Source organism: Lissotriton helveticus, chromosome 4_2 (genome assembly GCF_964261635.1).
Source record: "Lissotriton helveticus chromosome 4_2, aLisHel1.1, whole genome shotgun sequence".
Lineage (NCBI taxonomy): Eukaryota > Metazoa > Chordata > Amphibia > Caudata > Salamandridae > Lissotriton > Lissotriton helveticus.
Window position 1 is genome coordinate 94,135,471 of NC_136064.1, and position 21,652 is coordinate 94,157,122.

General features: G+C 48.2%; 1 protein-coding gene across 4 annotated transcripts in view; it reads left to right on the top strand.

The window, feature by feature from the left end:
• Window positions 1-21,652, top strand: part of DLG3 (discs large MAGUK scaffold protein 3) — a 1,928,515-nt gene that overhangs the window by 1,035,632 nt on the left and 871,231 nt on the right. For all 4 annotated transcript variants that reach the window (XM_078640191.1, XM_078640192.1, XM_078640194.1 and 1 more), the window contains one exon: window positions 10,991-11,044. In XM_078640191.1, coding sequence (XP_078496317.1) covers window positions 10,991-11,044 — 54 coding nt within the window. The remainder of the gene's footprint in view (window positions 1-10,990; window positions 11,045-21,652) is intronic.

Consider the following 21,652-nt stretch of genomic DNA (forward strand, 5'->3'; position numbering starts at 1 on the left):
CTAGAGCAAAGAAGAACAGAATATGTGTCCACAACAGTACAAAGTCAAACACTTTACCGGATATATATGTCCTAGATCTCCGAGGGTACTGACACGATTTGGCCAGGGTATATGGCCCAGCCCTGCCTCTTCCTGTCTAGGACTGTCATAGACTGTCCCGCCCTTGTCCCGGGCTTCTCCCGGCGCCGCACGCGCGCGTCCCGCGATGCGGGAGGTGTTCCGGTCTTTTCAAGCGCCTCCGGGCGCTGCGGTGGCGTCACAGGTGCGCCCTGACCCCCGGGGCACCTGGGAGTTGTAGTGCCGGCGTGGGAAGCACCGAGGTTAAAGGAGCCGTTGCCCTCACGGCTGGTACTGCGTCTGGCTGGAGGCACCCGGGATAATGGAGCCGTTTCCCTCACGGCGAAGATTGCAGCGAAGTAAGTGCTGCCCAGACGTTCCCCAGAGTCAAATGGTGCTGAGTTAATCTGCCGCCAGAGCCGGGGATCGAACCGTGATCCCCAGATTCCAGCGTCAGTCGCCCTGGCCGTGGTGCCACACCTCTCCCCTCGCACCATACACAGAGAGCAATAGACACACAGACACCCATACACACAGACTAACACAAACATCCAAGCACAGAGAACAATACACATACAGGCTCCAGTTCACACAGATCAACACAGGCATCCAAGCACAGAGAAGAATAGACACACAGGCAGTAGCAACATCAAAGAAATAAAACAAACTGGCAAAACAAAGAGGCCCCCGGAGGAAGGATGGCAGGTCCACGCAGGCCTGGTGGAGTATGCTACTCTTCGATCTCTTACGATAAGCGGCTGGTGTGGTCGGAAGGATGGCAGGTCCACGCAGGCCTGGTGGGGCACGCTACTCATCTCTTACAATAAGCGGCTGGTGTAGTTGAAAGGATGGCAGGTCCACGCAGGCCTGGTGGGGCGTGCTACTCTTCGATCTCTTACGATAAGCGGCTGGTGTAGTTGGAAGGATGGCAGGTCCACGCAGGTCTGGTGGGGCGTGCTACTCTTTGATCTTTTACGATAAGCGGCTGGTGTGGTCGGAAGGATGGCAGGTCCACGCAGGCCTGGTGGGGCGTGCTACTCTTCGATCTCTTACGATAAGCGGCTGTTGTGGTCGGAAGGATGGCAGGTCCACGCAGGCCTGGTGGGGCACGCTACTCATCTCTTACGATAAGCGGCTGGTGTGGTCGGAAGGATGGCAGGTCCACGCAGGCCTGGTGGGGTATGCTACTCTTCGATCTCTTACGATAAGCGGCTGGTGTGGTTGGAAGGATGGCAGGTCCACGCAGGCCTGGTGGGGCACGCTACTCATCTCTTACGATAAGCGGCTGGTGTGGTCGGAAGGATGGCAGGTCCACGCAGGCCTGGTGGGGTATGCTACTCTTTGATCTCTTACGATAAGCGGCTGGTGTAGTTGGAAGGATGGCAGGTCCACGCAGGTCTGGTGAGGCGTGCTACTCTTTGATCTCTTACGATAAGCGGCTGGTGTGGTCGGAAGGATGGCAGGTCCACGCAGGCCTGGTAGGGCGTGCTACTCTTCGATCTCTTACGATAAGCGGCTGTTGTGGTCGGAAGGATGGCAGGTCCACGCAGGCCTGGTGGGGTATGCTACTCTTCGATCTCTTACGATAAGCGGCTGGTGTGGTTGGAAGGATGGCAGGTCCACGCAGGCCTGGTGGGGCACGCTAATCATCTCTTACGATAAGCGGCTGGTGTGGTCGGAAGGATGGCAGGTCCACGCAGGCCTGGTGGGGTATGCTACTCTTCGATCTCTTACGATAAGCGGCTGGTGTGGTCGGAAGGATGGCAGGTCCACGCAGGCCTGGTGGGGTATGCTACTCATCTCTTACGATAAGCGGCTGTTGTGGTCGGAAGGATGGCAGGTCCACGCAAGCCTGGTGGGGCGTGCTATTCTACGATCTCTTACGATAAGCGGCTGGTGTGGTTGGAAGAATGGCAGGTCCACGCAGGCCTGGTGAGGCGTGCTACTCTTCAATCTCTTACGATAACGGTTGTTGTAGTCATTAGGATGACTGGTTCACTCAGGCCTGGTCATCACTGTACATCAGTGAGCCATCCTGGCCGGGCTGGAGGCGGGAGGTGGTACTGTCCAGTGTGGGGTGTGCTGTGAACTTTGCTAGAACCAATGTTGGGTGCCTGCCTCTTTGCGGACGTAAACATTGTTCACCCTCATCATGACCGAGTGGAGGGCTAGATTGAGGCTGTGAGGTCTGTCAGTAAACACGTGAGATTCCCACACATTTCACGACCCCGCCTGTCTGGAAGCCCCCCAGCTACAGTGCTGGTCTGTCCCCCTCACAGTACACTGGGAGACACACCCCCTTCGAGGACTTCCCTGGACGCCTGGATATCATTGGAAGTTGCGCTTCACGCTCTCCTGCCCTTCCAGTTCACTGCTAGCCTGTCCACTCTGCTGTTAGGCATGGCTCCTATCCTCCAAGGCCCAGGCCATGGCTCTCTCCTCCCGCCTTGCCAGCGGGATTCTCGCTTCCTCTCGCGTGATTACAGTAGAAGAGGCAGATCTGGAATATAGGCCAATCGGGCAGTGCCAGATGGTCTGCTCTGACAGGTCCGAGTGTGGGATTTCTTTTTGGCTGTTTGCTGGCCAGTTTTATGGTCTGATGGGCCAGCTTCTACTGTTGATTCCCCTGATAATAAAACAAACATTGCCTGCCGCAAGCTGAAATGCATGCAGTCTCCCATACCATATAAAGCACCTATAGAGCATGGCTTTACAAGTACAAAACTGCCATGGTTTGCAAATGTTGGGCCACTTTTTTTAGCTATCAGATTCGCTAACGGGGCCATTTTTATTTTGGTGCCTGGGCCTATTTTCTATCCATTCTAGCTTCGTCCAATGAACAGCGGGCGCCAACTGGAGGATGGGGCTAAACGCGCCTCTTGAGCTGGAATCTCATCGCTTTTAATTACAGTGTCGCTCGCAACTATTCATTTTGCGAACAGAAATAGCCTGTCCCCTCCCAACCCTGCCGTGTTCCCTGCCATGCAGCAACCCCCACCCCAAGATTTGCTTTTGAGCGGGAACACCCTGCGTCTTTCACAGGCAGTGGTACCCTGCTTTGCCATGAAGGACCCAGCCTGGCATCGCGCCTGCCAACCCGCAAGTGTTGATACGTCAGTGTGGAATGTCATCCTCACACTCCCTCTTGGCGCACAAGGGTTTAGTTCCAGTTGGGTGAAGAATATTCTTCACTGGACATACTCCAGCAAAACCCAGACCTGCCATCTTCTCAAAAATATCCACGCGAGGAGGGGTGGGTCCTTAGAAGTGATGGGGCTTTGTGGCTTAGACCCTCCACCCCATTTTCTTTTCTATCTGTAACTAAACCGTTTGTTGTCCGTGGGGTTTTCTGCGCACCATGGCGCTGAAGGGTTCAGCTTGGAATCCTGTGTTTACTTGAAATCCTGATGTTCACATGATTTTCCGGAAATTTGTTGAAGTTGTTTGGAAGCGGGTTGACATTGGATGTAGAGGTGGAACCTTTAGGTCATGTAAGGAGAAGACTTTAAAGGATCTGAAGGTTTCTTGTTCTCTTTTGGGTTGACCTTGATGTGTTGGTTGGACGCTGAGAAGGGTGAAGGGTTGGCGGAGTGGTTGGTCCATTTCAGGGGTTCGGCAGGTTTACGTTGAATGGTTGGTGGTGGCGAGAAAACGAGGTTGTTGCCAGTCTAGTGTGGTTTGGGTGACCTGTTGTACCGTAATGAGTGTGTCAATGAGACAGAGGAGTGTCTTTGTGTTTTTTCTTGCTTGAGTTGTCTGGGAGATATACGCCACCTGGAGCGGTGATATGGGCAAGTTGGATGGATCAGGTGGTGAGCAGTCTGAGAATTTGCCTATGAAGTACTTGCCCAGACCAAGAAGTCTGTAGGTGAAGTGGAAGAAGGCAGACTGGGAAGTAGTATGTGAGAAGCTCCATGGAGTTGAATGTTCCTTGCTTACCCATGGTGCAGCACCAGGAGAACGTATGAATAACAGCAAGACCTCCTCCTTCTGACCAGGGTGGTCTGCATGCCGCGCCGGGTTCTCGATCCTGTAGGAAGAAGGAGGAGGGAGAAGCGTGAGCTGTGTTTCTGTGATGAAGAGTGAGCCAGTGTTGTGATATATGATGAGTGCTGTAACCACATACCAGGTGAGTAGCATGTAAGATACCCCCGCACATGTGCCAATCTTGTCAGAATTGGAATAACTCACAAGCGTGTCACATGTTTGGGGAAAGGAATTAGGGAGGGCTCAGCACAGATTAGATCCCAAGGCAAAGGATATGCCCTCTAGAATACTGGCATACTCTCTTTTATCAATATTTATATTTATATATGTGTACGTGTGGGTAAACCTTACATATATACATACGTGAGGGTAAGCCTTGCATATATAAATATGTGTGGGTAAGCCTTACATATATACATACGTGTGGGTAAGCCTTACATATATAAATATGTGTGGGTAAGCCTTACATATATACATACGTGTGGGTAAGCCTTACATATATAAATATGTGTGGGTAAGCCTTACATATATACATACGTGTGGGTAAGCCTTACATATATAAATACGTGTGGGCAAGCCTTACATATATACATACGTGTGGGTAAGCCTTACATATATACATACGTGTGGGTAAGCCTTACATATATACATACATGTGGGTAAGCCTTACATATATACATATGTGTGGGTAAGCCTTACATATATAAATACGTGTGGGTAAGCCTTACATATATACATACGTGTGGGTAAGCCTTACATATATACATACGTGTGGGTAAGCCTTGCATATATAAATTTGTGTGGGTAAGCCTTACATATATACATACGTGTGGGTAAGCCTTACATATATACATACGTGTGGGTAAGCCTTACATATATACATACGTGTGGGTAAGCCTTACATATATACATACATGTGGGTAAGCCTTACATATATACATATGTGTGGGTAAGCCTTACATATATAAATACGTGTGGGTAAGCCTTACATATATACATACGTGTGGGTAAGCCTTACATATATACATACGTGTGGGTAAGCCTTGCATATATAAATTTGTGTGGGTAAGGCTTACATATATACATAGGTGTGGGTAAGCCTTCCTATTGAATATTTGTCAGGGGTTTCAAAGCTCGTATTTCACAAAAAAGAGGTCGAACTGTGAATTATTTAGCACAATTCCGAGTGCTAAATTAATTTGCATGTGTACCTTCCCCAGATAAATAAAAAAGTTAAACAAATCATTTCATTTTTCTTACGGCGCTGGTAAAAAACATTTCACACTATCGGTCCAGCTCTTATAACATGAATCAGCGCACCTGACAACCCCAGCCTTGAAGGCCCAGCCCTGATGCTAGAATGTACCAATAGATTCCCCCCAGTGTGTGTGAAAATAAACATTATAAAAACAGGACCCCGGCAGCAAAAAGTTACACTGTCCTACACCGCACTTTATTTTCTCTCTCTCTCATATGTTTTGTTAAGCCAACTCTATAGTGTGAAGGTACTACAAAAGAAAAACACACCATAGAATGCATGATTTTAATTTTCTTACAATGTTCTTGGAATTTAAAATTTGATTTATAGTAATACACATTGTTAAATAAAGCAAATTTTAAACATGTTAGTACATTATCCTCAACAAAAACACACATTTCTCAAAACGTTGACAGACATAACTGCAGTCTCAACATTGAAAAGTACACAGATGATGTTGAAATGTTCTAAATACTCTAAATCTTGCTTAAAAGTACTAAAACCAATTAATAAATCATATAATATAATAAAATCCATAATGAGTAATGTGTAATATGGTCCTGTATTGCCATCTCGGGGCTCCGGTGATATGTATAAACCACTCTGCCTCCAGCCTCATGGTTTGTAAATGTCACCGGAACCCCTTGTTGACAACATCGGACCATATATGTTGGATGGGACTGTGGCAATGTCCCGTGCATGGCATACAGATGTGTTCCTCTATCCTGTGTGCCGACTGCATCTATATATGTATATGACTTGTTCTCTCACCCTTAGTGTCACGCTTGTTTAGCGTGTGTGTGGAGGGCCAGGCCCAGGATCAGGACCTGACCTGTGCCCCGGGGGCACACCGAGAGTGCCCTCACAGTCCTGGGTAGAGCCCATGAGGTGGTAGTGGCAGCAGACTACATTTTGAGATTACTACTGTGACCAGACCTTATATATGAGTCCGTGAGGGTGTGGCCAACTGGCCCTCTTGTGTAACGTCTGTTCTTATGTGAATGCCTGGAAGCTTGGGCTGGCACTCTGCATGTATGTCATGTGCATGTGCCGTGTGCGCGAACTATGGCTGCAGTGGGAGGGCTCTCTGTGTGCGTAAGTCCAAGTGCTGACACCAGTGGGATTCATTTTGGATGCCCCTGCTTTGCCACGACACAAGATTGAGGATGAGAACAGCTTCTCCAGACAATGCAGGTGGCTGAAGGGGTCACCTGATTACTAGGGCTATAAAAAAGGCCAGGCTTAGGGCGTCTCAGCCCGAGACTGGTCAGGACCAGGGCCAGAAATGCTGCCCTTTTTCTCATTTGGCAATACCCAGCCCACACCATCCACATCCACAAACAGAGCAACACACTCACACCAAATGTACACCGCGCACAACACTATGCACAGATTAATGTACCAGCCTGCACTACGAACCCAACCAAACCACATCTACACACCCTATCCCAACTACCACACATATCACCATCACCTACAAACAGTACACAACTCTATCCTATACCACTAACCAATACACTCATCACTAACACAACGCCAATCAACTCCATACTTAACTACATCCCATTCAGACACACTCACCCTGCTGTAATTACACCTAACACACCACCTTTTATCACTAACAAACGTATAATCATCCTTCCATCAGTTGTCCAACAAACACCCTCCTCTCCCTTCTACCATAATAACACTAACACACAACACACACACTGCACACCACCACACTTTGTAACTCTTGCAACACATATGCTTTCAATGTAATTATGGATCCACATATTTATCACTTTCTTCTAATTTAGCATTTCCAATGCACTACCCTATTTCTCAGCCTATACTTCGCTCAATATATCTTCTAGCCCAACCTTCTGACTCATCTCAAACGTCTTCTACTACTCCTTCCAATGCACTACCCTATCTCTCATCTTATACATCTATCAATATATCCTCTACATCCACTCTCTCATTTATCCCAAACCCATACCACTACTATGATTGCCAAAATAACCCTCTCTAGACTCTCTCCTACTCTACCCCTCCTTGCATCATCGGACACCTCTATTACTATACTGATCCCCTAAAACAAACCTTTCTAAACTCTTTCCTCTGAGTCCTCCCCTGCAAAACTCCTTTTTACTCATCCAAAAGCCTCCTCCTATTACTAAGACCTAAAAAAAAAATCTTTCACTCTTTTATCCCTCCACTATCCTTTTCATTCAAAATGAACAGACTAACATGTTCACTTCTCAAATTCCATATTAAACTATACCAATATACTACCCAATTAACTGAATACCATATCAACTACTCAAATTACTTCATATTTTTTTTTACTATACTAATTTTTAACAGTAATCCTTTATGGGTTCCGGCTTGGCGTGCTACTCGTCTGAAAAGCGATTCAACACCCATCGGGGGTAATAAGTGCTATATGAATGCAAATCTTTCTTCCCCCTTTTATCCCTCCGCTATCCTTCTCACTCCAAGTAACTGACTAATATCCACCACTGAAATTACTTCATATTTCACCATATTAATTCACCACTAATCCTTTGTAGGCTTCCTGAATAGCGTGCGTCAACAAGCGCTATATAAAAACAAACCTTTGTCCTTCTCTATCCTTCTGCTATCAATTTAAATCCAAATAACTGACTAACCTATCCACCACTTAAAATGTACTTGCATGTTTCACCATACTAATTCAACACTAATCCTCTATGGGTCCCGGAGTAGCGTGCTACTCCCCGAAAAAGCGCTTTGACGCCTCGTCGGGGGTAGTAAGCGCTATATAAATGCAATTACAATACAATACAAAATAGAACGTTACAAAAATAGCAGGACACAAACACAGCAAGCAAGAAGAGGTAGGGAAAAATATAGAAGGCAAGAACACAATATCAAACACAGCAAGCAAGGGTGAGGAATGTACAAGAAAATATTTAAAATTTACAATGACTAACGAACTTCCTAGAGGGGTCTGAGAATCAAGGTATTAGTTCTGAAAGTGGCTTTGGAATAGAAGAGATTTGAGGTCAGCTTTGAAGATCCGAGTAGAGCAGGTGGCACGGAGCAATGGAGGAAGCGAGTTCCAGATTCTCACCACATTACCTGAGAACGATTGAGCCATCGATTTTTTCCCTTTTGAAGGAGGGGGGCTCAAGCAGAAACCTTTCCGCATTCCGAGAAGGTCTCGAGCCTCCAGACAATTTCCGTTTATTCGCCAGATAACGAGGGGAGGAATTGTGGAAGGCTTTGTGGGTGATTCAGGCCGTTTTGTAAATAGATCTTGCCTCGATGGGAAGCCATCGAAGAGAAGACAGGATAGGAGTGATGTGGTCACTTCGTTTGGAACCTAAAATGAAGCGGGCTGCTGAATGGAGGACGGATTTGGGGGGGAGAGGTGTGATTTGGTCAGGCCAGTCAGAAGAGAATTGCAATAATCCAGTCTAGAGAGAACTAGCGATTAGACCAAGGTTTTTAGGTCTTTCTCCGGGAAGAACCGACGAATCCACCACAGACGGCGCAGCTGATAACGTGCATTCTTGGCAATGGAGTTGATGTGTGAGATTAGGTTGAGTCTTTTGTCAAGTATTACACCTAGGGATTTAGCGCTGTTGAGAATGATGGGTTTATTGTTGAGTAAATTCAGCTGTTCCATCCAGGATTGAACAGGAGGTGGGGAGAGAGAGGTAGATAGGAGGAGGAATTCAGTTTTGGAGGGATTGAGAATGAGTTGGTGAACTAACATCCAGTTGTGAATAGGGTTTAGATTAGAGTTGAGTAGTGAGAGATCTTGTGAGGAAGACACGTTGAGGTAGATTTGAGTGTCATCCGCAAAGAGATTAGAGACTGTTCGTAATCTTGATCATTTGGGATCTGTCCGAGAGGAATGAGGCAAACCATTTGAGTACTGTGCCTTCCACGCCCATTCTCTGTTGAAGAGTGCTATGATTAACAGTGTCAAAGGCTGCAGAGAGGTCAAGAAGAATCAGAAGGCACGCTTCCCCAGAATCGAGTATATGCAGCGCATCACCAATCACTTGCAGCAGGGCTGTTTCAGTGCTGCAATTTTGAATGAAGCCATACTGGAACACGTCAAGGAGATTATGGTCCATAATGTGTTGGGAAAGTTGTTTTGCAATACATTTTTCTGTGATTTTTTAAAGAAAAGGGAGATTGGTGATGGGGCGGAAGTTGTTCGCATCTGCAGAGGTTTTTTTCGAAGAGGGGTAACCTGTCCTGTTTTGAGGACAGCTGGGAGGGAGCCTTGACTGAGGAAGAGATTAACTAGCCTGGTCCAATAAAGGAGAGTATTGGTATAGAAATCGATGGCGATGACACTAGGTATGGGGTCAGAAGAATGGTTGGAGGGTTTGGTTTCGAGGATGCATTTGAGGAGGTCATCTTCCGAGATGGCTGCAAAGTTCTGCCAAGTGACTAAGAATTTTCGCTCTTCAATGGGGTGGGGTGGGTGACCTGATCCACTAGTGATTTTACCTTTTCATCAAAGAATATAGCGAAATCTGTTGCTTTCTTTGAAGCATCCCCAGGTTTGATGGTTTGAGGATAGCAGTTTGGGTTTTTAATGAGTTCAAAAAGTTTTTTGTGAGTTTTTGGCTGAGTCGAGGAGGGATCTGAAATGTGATGCTTTTTCATGGAAGATGTGACTGTGGTATTTCGATCTTGCCGAATGTAAATGATATAGATTGGAGGTGGATGGAGATTGTCTCCAATGTTTCTCCAAAATTCTAACGTTTTTCCTTTCATCATAGAGAGCTTTATTGAACCAAAGTGCTGATGGGGTGGGTCTTTTCCTTTTGCTTTGGAGTGGAGCGACATTGTCAATTTCGCCTGCTAGGATTGAGAGGCAATGGGGGGTGAGATCGTTGACATCTGCGTTAGGGTCTAGTCTAGGAAGTGAACGCATAACAGAATCACAGAGAGTCTCAAGATCAATGTTTTTAGCAGAACCAGGTATAAGCCCTTTTAGGTTGACCAAGAGTTATATCGTGCGAAAGGGGAAAACAGAAGGGAAGGAAATGGTCTGACCAGTCTACATGGATAGGGGGAGCAATGGTAAGCTTGTCTGATTTAGAAATAACAAGGTCCAGAATTGAGCCCTTGGCGTGTGTAATTTCCGAGCAGTGTTGGACAAGATCGTTGGCTGAGAGTAAAGTGGCAAGCTTTTTGGCAGCTGAGTCTTCCAAGGAGCCCCAATGGAGATTTAAGTCACCTAGGAAGATCTGCCTATCACTTTGAGAATATTGCTCAATAATGAAGTCAATGAGTTCCTCCATGAAGGAAGAGCAGTTACTGGGCGGGTGGTAGATGACATGGAACCTGAAGGGTGAGCCGTGATGTACTTGAAGTTCTAGGGATAGGCATTCGAATGTGCGGAAGAAGATGGTAGGAAAGGCTTTATTTGAAGGGAGTTTCTGAAGATATGTGAACCGGTGAAAGGTTTGCATGCAGAGTGTAACATTTCATCCATGCCTACGTCTGACTCGCATAAGGACACAGATTAGAGAATCGAGCATAACATATTTTATATTATATTATATTGTTTTATTTTTAATTTATATTAATTTGAATTTATGTGCTTGTTTATTGTGCAACCTTTGAATAAAATCGCTCATGAATTAAAAAAAAAACTGCTTTTGCTGACAGACTCTTCTGTCTTCTTCCTCTCAGGCAAATCCAGCCCCTATTCTCGTCAACACTGACTGTTTGGATCCAGGCCCTTCTGTGAGTATTAGAACTTCTGTATATTCATCACCGCCTCCCTCACTCTGGTCTCTCATCCCATGTGTGCCTCCTCCCTTACTTCTGAACCCTAATCCCATGTGTGCCTCCTTCCTTACTTCTAAACCCTAATCCCATGTGTGCCTCCTCCCTTACTTCTGAACCCTAATCCCATGTGTGCCTCCTTCCTTACTTCTAAACCCTAATCCCATGTGTGCCTCCTCCCTTACTTCTGAACCCTAATCCCATATGTGCCTCCTTCCTTACTTCTGAACCCTAATCCCATGTGGGCCTCCTTCCTTACTTCTAAACCCTAATCCTATGCGTGCCTCCTCCCTTACTTCTGGACCCTGAGCTCATGTGTGCCTTCTCCCTTTCTTCTAGAGCCCAATCCCATGCGTGCCTCCTCCCTTACTTCTGAACCCCAATCCCATGTGTGGCTTCTCCCTTACTTCTGGACCCAAATCCAATCTCCCTTACTTCTGGACCCTACTCCCATGTGTGCCTTCTCCCTTATTTCTGGACCCCAATCCCATGTGTGCAGTCTCCCTTACTTCTGGACCCCAATCCCATGTGTGCTGTCTCCCTTACTTCTGGGCCCAATCCCATGTGTGCCTTCTCCCTTACTTCTGGACCCCAATCCCATGTGTGCTGTCTTCCTTACTTCTGGACCCCAATCCCATGTGTGCCTTCTCCCTTACTTCTGGACCCCAATCCCATGTGTGCTGTCTCCCTTACTTCTGGACCCCAATCCCATGTGTGCTGTCTCCCTTACTTCTGGACCCCAATCCCATGTGTGCCTTCTCCCTTACTTCTAGAACCTGATCCCATGAGTGCCTTCTCCGTTACTTTTAGAACCTGATCCCGTGCGTACCTTCTCCCTTACTTCTGGACACTGAGCCCATGCATGTCTCCTCCCTTACTTCTGGACCCCAATCCCATGTGTGCTTCTCACTTACTTCTGGACCCTGATTTAATGTGTGCCATCTCCTTCACTTCTGGACCCTGATCCCATGCATGCCTCCTCCCTTACTTCTGGACCCCAATTCCATGTGTGCCTCCTCCCTTACTTCTGGACCCTAATCCCATGTGTGCTGCCTCCCTTACTCCTGGACCCCAATCCCATGTGTGCCTTCTCCCTTAGTTCTGGACCTTATCCCATGCGTACCTTCTCCCTTACACTTCTGGACCCCAATTCCATGTGTGCCTCCTCCCTTACTTCTGGACCCTAATCCCATCTGTGTCGTCTCCCTTACTTCTGGACCCTGATCCCATTCGTGCCTTTACCCTTACTTCTGGACCTCAATCACACGTGTACCTTCTCCCTTACTTCTGGACCTCAATCCATGTGTGCCTCCTTCCTTACTTCTGGACCCTAATCCCATGCGTACCTTCTCCCTTACTTCTGGACCCCAATTCCATGTGTGCCTCCTCCCTTACTTCTGGACACTGATCCCATGCATGCCTCCTCCCTTACTTCTGGACACTGATGCCATGCATGCCTTCTCCCTCACTTCTGATCCCTGATCCCATGCATGCCTTCTCCTTTACTTCTGGACTCTGATCCCATGTGTGCCTTCTCCCTTACTTCTGGACCTCAATCCCCTGTGAGCCTCCTCCCTTACTTCTGGACCCAAATCCCATGAGTACCTTCTCCCTTACTTCTGGACTCCAATTCCATGTGTGCCTCCTCCCTTACTTCTGGACCCTAATCCAATGTGTACCTTCTCCCTTACTTCTGGACTCCAATCCCATGCATGCCTTCTCCCTTACTTCTGGACCTCAATCCGATGTGTGCCTTCTCCCTTACTTCTGGATCTCAATTCCATGTGTGGCTCCTTCCTTACTACTGGACCCTAATCCCATGCGTATCTTCTCCTTTACTTCTGGACTCCAATCCCATGTGTGCCTTCTCCCTTACTTCTGGACCCTAATCCCATGTGTGCCGTCTCCCTTACTTCTGGACACTGATGCCATACGTGCCTTCTCCCTCACTTCTGAGCCCTGATCCCATGCATGCCTTCTCCCTTACTTCTGAACCTTAATCCCATGTGTGCCTTCTCCCTTACTTCTGAACCTTAGTCCCATGTGTGCCTTCTCCCTTATTTCTGGACCCTTATCCCATACATGCATTCTCCCTTACTTCTGGACCCTAATCCCATGCATGCCTTCTCCCTTACTTCTGGACCTGATACCATGCGTACCTTCTCCCCTACTTCTGAACCCTAATCCCATGTGTGCCTTCTCCCTTACTTCTGGACCCTAATCACATGCGTGCTGTCTACCTTACTTCTGGACCCTAATCCCATGCATGCCTCCTCCCTTACTTCTGGACTCTGATCCCATGTGTGGCGTCTCCCTCACTTCTGGACCCTGATCCCATATGTGCCTTCTCCCTTACTTCTAGACCCTGATCCCATGTGTGCCGTCTTACTCATTCTCCATCCCTGATCCGATGTGTGCTGTCTTCCTCATTCTCTGTCCCTCGTCTAATGTAAATCCCAGGTGTGCCATCCCCCTCGCTCTCCATCCCTGATCCCATGTGTGCTGTCTCCCTCATTTACCTTTATTAATCCCAGGTGTGCCGTCTCCCTAATTCTCCATCCATGATCACATGTGTGCGGTGTTCCTAATTCTCCATCCCTGATCCCATGTGTGCCCCGTTCCTAATTCTCCATCCCTGATCCCATGTGTGACGTCTACCTCATTCTCCATGCCTCGTCCCATGTGTTCCGTCTCCCTCATTCTCCATTCCTGATCCCATGTGTTCCGTCTCCGTCAATCTCCATCCCTGATCCCATGTGTTCCGTCTCCCTCATTCTCCATCCCTGGTCCCATGTGTTCCGTCTCCCTCATTCTCCATCCCTGGTCCCATGTGTTCCGTCTCCCTCATTCTCCAGCCCTGATCCCATGTGTTCCGTCTTCCTCATTCTTCATCCCTGATCCCATGTGTGTTATGTTATGTTATGTTAATGGACATTTGTTGAGCGCACTGTCACCATGAGTTTCCTGGCGCTGATAGGACACTGAGACTGTACAAGAGGGATTTTATTGGGAGTGTGAGAAGAGCAGAGTTTTTAGAGATTTCCTAAATGATAAAAGAGAATATGAAGTCTTGAGTGAGAGTGGAAAAGAATTCCATAATTTGGGAGCCAAGTGAGAGAAGCTGCGGCCGCCTAATTTGATAAGTTTAAACCGGGTAGTGACTAAAAGCTGAAGGTGAGTGGACCTCAGAGTACGGGAGGGGCAGTAGGGGGTAACCAGGGACTTCAGGAAAGCAGGAGAGGGACCAGTCAAGGCTTTAAAGACCAGGCAGCCAACCTTGAAGGCTATTCTTTCACTGACTGGAAGCCAATGTAGTTGGTGTAATAAAGGTTTGGCCGATTGCCATCTGGGGATTTTAAATGCCAGTCTGGCAGCCTGGTTTTGAATGATCTGTAGCCTAGACAGCAGGGATTTGGATAGACCAAGATACAAAGAATTAGAGAAATCCAAGCGGGACATCACCAATGCTATTAGGACTTGTAGCAAAGCTTCAGGGGTCAAGAGGTGGGCAGCTTTCTGTATCCTGTGTAGCTGGAACATACAGGAAGATGTTACGGCACTCACCTGGGCCTTGAGAGTGAGCTCAGAGTCGATAATGACGCCGAGGCTCTTTACACAGCCAGCAGGAGAAGGAGACGGACCAAGCTCCGATGGCCAATACTGGGGGCCCCAATGGGGAGCGCTTCTCCCAGGGAGGAGGAGCTCAGTTTTCCCTGGATTGAGCTTTAATTGATTTTGATTCATCCATTGCTGGATGTGTATCATGACAGCCTTAAAATTGGTGACGGCATCAGGGGAGGAAAGGGGAAAAATAATTTGTAAATCGTCAGCGTAGTTGAATACGGTGACGTCCCAGCTACCCAGGGAGTGAATAAGAGGCTGAAGATACAAATTAAAAAGGAGGGGGGACGTCTCCCTTACTTCTGGACACTGATCCCATGAATGCCTTCACCCTTACTTCTGAACATTAATCCCATGTGTGCCTTCTCCCTTACTTCTGGACCTCAATCCATGCATGCATTCTCCCTTACTTCTGGACCCTGATCCCATGCATGCCTCCTCCCTTACTTCTGGACACTGATGCCATGCATGCCTTCTCCCTCACTTCTGATCCCTGATCCCATGCATGCCTTCTCCCTTACTTCTGGACTCTGATCCCATGTGTGCCTTCTCCCTTACTTCTGGACCTCAATCCCATGTGTGCCGTCTCCCTCACTTCTGGACCCTGATCCCATATGTGCCTTCTACCTTACTTCTAGACCCTGATCCCATGTGTGCCGTCTTACTCATTCTCCATCCCTGATCCGATGTGTGCGGTCTTCCTCATTCTCCGTCCCTCGTCTAATGTTAATCCCAGGTGTGCCATTCCCCTCGTTCTCCATCCCTGATCCCAAGTGTGCTGTCTCCCTCATTTACCTTTATTAATCCCAGGTGTGCCGTCTCCCTCCTTCTCAAACCCTGAACCCATGTGTGCCGTCTCCCTAATTCTCCATCCATGATCACATGTGTGCCGTGTTCCTAATTCTCCATCCCTGATCCCATGTGTGCCGTCTCCCTCATTCTCCATGCCTCGTCCCATGTGTACCGTCTCCCTCATTCTCCATGCCTCGTCCCATGTGTGCCGTCTCCCTCATTCTCCATCCTGATCCCATGGGTGCAGTCTCCCTCGTTCTCCCTCCCTGTTCCCATGTGTGCCGTCTCCGTCAATCTCCATCCCTGATGCCATGTGTGCCATCTCCCTCATTCTCCATCCCTGATCCCATGTGTACTGTCTCCCTCATTCTCCATCCCTGATCCTATGTGTTCCGTCTTCCTCATTCTCCATCCCTGATCCCATGTGTACTGCCTCCCTCATTCTCCCTCCCTGATCCTATGTGTTCTGTCTCCCTCTTCTCCATCCCATATCCTATGTGTTCTGTCTCCCTTATTCTCCATCCCTAATCACATGTGTGCAGTCTCCCTCATTCTCCATCCCTGATCCTATGTGTTCCGTCTCCCTCATTCTCCCTACCTGATCCTATGTGTTCCGTCTCCCTCATTCTCCCTCCCTGATCCCATGTGTTCCGTCTCCCTCATTCTCCATCCCTGATCCTATGTGTTCCGTCTCCCTCATTCTCCCTCCCTGATCCTATGTGTTCCGTCTCCCTCATTCTCCCTCCCTGATCCCATGTGTTCTGTCTCCCTCATTCTCCATCCCTGATTCCATGTGTTCGTCTCCCTCATTCTCCATCCCTGATCCTATGTGTGCCGTCTCCCTCATTCTCCATTCCTGATCCTATGTGTGCCGTCTCCCTCATTCTCCATGCCTCGACCCATGTGTGCTGTCTCCCTCATTCTCCATCCCATATCCTATGTGTTCTGCCTCCCTCATTCTCCATCCCTGATGCCATGTGTGCCGTCTCCCTCATTCTCCATCCCTGATCCAATGTGTGCCGTCTCCCTCATTCTCCATCCCTGATCCAATGTGTGCCGTCTCCCTCATTCTCCATCCCTGATCCCATGTGTACTGTCTCCCTCATTCTCCATCCCTGATCCTATCTGTTCCGTCTCCCTCATTCTCCATCCCTGATCCTATGTGTTCCGTCTCCCTCATTCTCCCACCCTGATCCCATGTGTTCCGTCTCTCTCCTTCTCCTTCCCTGAACCTATGTGTTCCGTCTCCCTCACTATCCCTCCCTGATCCTATGTGTTCCGTCTCCCTCTTTCTCCATCCCTGATCCTATGTGTTCCGTCTCCCTCATTCTCCCTCCCTGATCCTATGTGTTCCGTCTCCCTCACTCTCCATCCCTGATCCCATGTGTTCCGTCTCTCTCATTCTCCATCCCTGAACCTATGGGTGCAGTCTCCCTCATTCTCCATTCCTGATCCTATGTGTGCCATCTCCCTCATTCTCCATGCCTCGACCCATGTGCGCCGTCTCCCTCTTTCTCCATCCCTGATTCTATGTGTTCCGTCTCCCTCATTCTCCATCCCTGATCCCATGTGTGACGTCTCCCTCATTCTCAATCCCTGATCCCATGTGTACTGTCTCCTTAACTCTCCATCCCTGATCCCATGTGTTCCGTCTCTCTCATTCTCCATCCCTGAACCTATGTGTGCCGTCTCCTTCATTCTCAATCCCTGATCCCATGTGTTCCGTCTCTCTCATTCTCCATCCCTGAACCTATGTGTGCCGTCTCCCTCATTCTCCATTCCTGATCCTATGTGTGCCGTCTCCCTCATTCTCCATGCCTCGACCCATGTGTGCCGTCTCCCCTGTTCTCCCTCCCTGATCCCATGTGTTCCATCTCCCTCATTTTCCATCCCTGATCCCATGTGTTCCGTCTACCTCATTCTCCCGCCCTGATCCCATGTGTGCAATCTCCAGACTCCCCCATTCTCCCTCCCTGATCCCATGTGCTCCATCTCCTTCATTCTCCATCCCTGATCCCATGTGTACCGTCTCCCTCATTCTCCATCCTTGATCCTATGTGTGCCGTCTCCCTCATTCTCAATCCCTGATCCCATGTGTACTGTCTCCCTCACTCTCCATCCCTGATCCCATGTGTTCCGTCTCTCTCATTCTCCATCCCTGAACCTATGTGTGCCGTCTTCCTCATTCTCCATTCCTGATCCTATGTGTACCGTCTCCCTCATTCTCCATGCCTCGACCCACGTGTGCCGTCTCCCCCGTTCTCCCTCCCTGATCCCATGTGTTCCGTCTCCCTCATTCTCCATCCCTGATCCCATGTGTACTGTCTCCCTCATTCTCCATCCCTGATCCCATGTGTACCGTCTCCCTCATTCTCCATCCCTGATCCCATGTGTACCGTCTCCCTCATTCTCCATCCCTGATCCTATGTGTGCCGTCTCCCTCATTCTCCATGCCTCGACCCACGTGTGCCGTCTCCCCCGTTCTCCCTCCCTGATCCCATGTGTTCCGTCTCCCTCATTCTCCATCCCTGATCCCATGTGTACTGTCTCCCTCATTCTCCATCCCTGATCCCATGTGTACCGTCTCCCTCATTCTCCATCCCTGATCCTATGTGTGCCGTCTCCCTCATTCTCCATGCCTCGACCCACGTGTGCCGTCTCCCCCGTTCTCCCTCCCTGATCCCATGTGTTCCGTCTCCCTCATTCTCCATCCCTGATCCCATGTGTACTGTCTTCCTCATTCTCCATCCCTGATCCCATGTGCACTGTCTTCCTCATTCTCCATCCCTGATCCTATGTGTGCCGTCTCCCTCATTCTCCATCCCTGATCCTATGTGTGCCGTCTCCCTCATTCTCCATGCCTCGACCCACGTGTGCCGTCTCCCCCGTTCTCCCTCCCTGATCCCATGTGTTCCGTCTCCCTCATTCTCCATCCCTGATCCCATGTGTACTGTCTTCCTCATTCTCCATCCCTGATCCCATGTGCACTGTCTTCCTCATTCTCCATCCCTGATCCTATGTGTGCTGTCTCCCTCGTTCTTTATCCCTGGTCCCATATGTGCCATCTCCCTCATTCTTCGTCCCTGAACCCATGTGTGCCGTCTCCCTCATTTTCCTTCCCTCGTCTAATGGGTGCTGTCTCCTTTTTTTCATGAGAGAGACAGCACAAATGGGATCAGGGATTGTGAATCCTGGTCTTGTACTTGTCCTTGTCAATGAGAGACCCTTCCACATTGGAGACAATATGTTTCAAGGTCAAGACTGATTTGCATATGGCCATGACTGAGCTGGGGTGGCTTGGTGAGCAAAATAATGATGGATTAATCCCAGATCTGTGACTGGGGGTGATTGTTTTGCCATTGTGCAACATTCCGTCCATCAATTGTTGTTTTTGCAAGGTTTGTCAGGACAGGTTGGGATTATCATAATTTTCTAAAGGAATTACAGTACAAAGTTGTGTTGTCAGGTTTTCATGGGTGTGACTCTTTTTCAGAACTTGGAGTCAATTCGCAAAGGTGCGTACAAAAACATTGTTTCATGAATCAGAAAAAAATGGAGGTAACAGCCAACGCGTGTTTCGTCCCGTTACATGGCCGTCCGGCCTGGGGCTTCCTCAGGGCTGGACATATAGGTGCTCATAATGTGCAGTAATCAAAGTGCGATATGATGGACATATACATATAGAGTGTAACGATCCAGTAGTCAACATAAATACCATATTATCATGTAGTCAGCGGGCACTTCAGTGCAAATATAGGTAGGGGTTAGAAACGGATATAAGGGAATGTAAAGGGATAGTTTCAAGTAGAATATTTGTGGAGGGGAGCAAAAAGAGGAAAGAGAAAATAACGGCCGTCCCAGGGGGGTGGTGGTGTGAGGGTAGGTATAGTATAGACAAAAATCGAATAAGGTATTGATGGATGGAGAAGAAGAAGAGGAGTGGAGAGATAAAGCAGGGTACCAGTAGTCCCCAAAACGTGCAACAGTACAATATATTTCAATGTTCATTTCATAATATTATTACAGTCACGGAAAAAGCAATATATTTACATATATCCGGTGATATCCAAGTCACGCGGCCAAGTTTCATTGTATAAGAAAGGGGAAAGCAAATGTATATTGTCTATTTAGATTGGTTTAAATTCTGATTAAAGTCTCTGTAGTGAGGAGGGAGATGGACACAGGCGGTAGCTTGTAACACAGTAACTGGCATTGCCCGATGTTCCAGTGTGCTTATGGTAGCAAAGAGCTACCGTGGTGGTGAGGTGCACCATGGCCGTTATAGGGAAACTAGTCGTGATTAAGAATAGGCCTCTGAGCAATATATGGGGTCGATTCGCAGAACTAATCTGAGATAAATCCTAAATTTACTACTTTTGGTATTTACAGAAGGCATTTAGTAGTAGTAAAATTAGGATTTTGTCTTAAGTTTGACTTAAGACAAACTTAAAACAGACTTAAGACAAACTTAAGACAAAATCCTAACTTTACTACTCCTAAATGCCATTTGTGAATATCGAAAGTAGTAAAGTTAAGATTTTGTCTCAGATTACTTCTGTGAATCGGGCCCATGGCTCCTAGAGTACATATGGAGTTAGTAATGACATGCTGGCCTAAGAATGGGGGTCACTATTGACCATCAAAGATATGGATGTGGTTATGCAGTAGCACGCTCAAGGGCTCACGCTTACCGTGGACGAGCTGACAGGACTAGATTACGTCCCGTTTGACGCGCTGTAAATTATTTGGTATCTGTTCTGTGGGAAACTGAGTAAGGACAAGTGAGTTAGTAGAGGTCACCAACTACTCACTCAGTGGAGGACTGTCGCTGGTCAAAAGGTATCAAAGAGTGGTATAGACCGCTACGAGGCCCCACGGACAGTTCTTACCTCAAGTAACGTGGCATAATGTCATGCGCGTCTCTTCGGAATCGGTCGGCATCAGCACCGGTACTTGGGGGCTCTCTCATTCTCCATCTCTGATCCCATGTGTGCTGTCTCCCTCATTCTCCATTCATGATTCCATGTGTGCCGTCTCGCTCATTCTCCATCTCTGATCCCATATGTGCTGTCTCCCTCATTCTCCATCCCTGATTCCATGTGTGCCGTCTCCCTCATTCTCCATCCCTGATCCCATGTGTACTGTCTCCCTCATTCTCCATCCCTGATCCCATGTGTACCGTCTCGCTCATTCTCCATCCATGATTCCATGTGTGCCGTCTCCCTCATTCTCCATCCATGATCCCATGTGTACTGTCTCCCTCATTCTCCATCCATGATTCCATGTGTACCGTCTCGCTCATTCTCCATCCATGATTCCATGTGTTCTGTCTCCCTCATTCTTCATCTCTGATCCCATATGTGCTGTCTCCCTCATTCTCCATCCCTGATTCCATGTGTGCCGTCTCCCTCATTCTCCATCCCTGATCCCATGTGTACTGTCTCCCTCATTCTCCATCCCTGATCCCATGTGTACCGTCTCGCTCATTCTCCATCCATGATTCCATGTGTGCCGTCTCCCTCATTCTCCATCCATGATCCCATGTGTACTGTCTCCCTCATTCTCCATCCATGATTCCATGTGTACCGTCTCGCTCATTCTCCATCCATGATTCCATGTGTTCTGTCTCCCTCATTCTCCATCTCTGATCCCATATGTGCTGTCTCCCTCATTCTCCATCCCTGATTCCATGTGTGCCGTCTCCCTCATTCTCCATCCCTGATCCCATGTGTACTGTCTCCCTCATTCTCCATCCCTGATCCCATGTGTGCCGTCTCCCTCATTCTCCATCTCTGATCCCATATGTGCTGTCTCCCTCATTCTCCATCCCTGATTCCATGTGTGCCGTCTCCCTCATTCTCCATTCCTCGTCCCATGTGTACTGTCTCCCTCATTCTCCATCCCTGATCCCATGTGTACTGTCTCCATCATTCTCCACCCCTGATCCCATGTGTACTGTCTCCCTCATTCTCCACCCCTGATCCCATGTGTACTGTCTCCCTCATTCTCCATCCCTGATTCCATGTGTGCCGTCTCCCTCATTCTCCATGCCTCGTCCCATGTGTACCGTCTGCCTCATTCTCCACCCCTGATCCCATGTGTACTGTCTCCCTCATTCTCCACCCCTGATCCCATGTGTACTGTCTCCCTCAT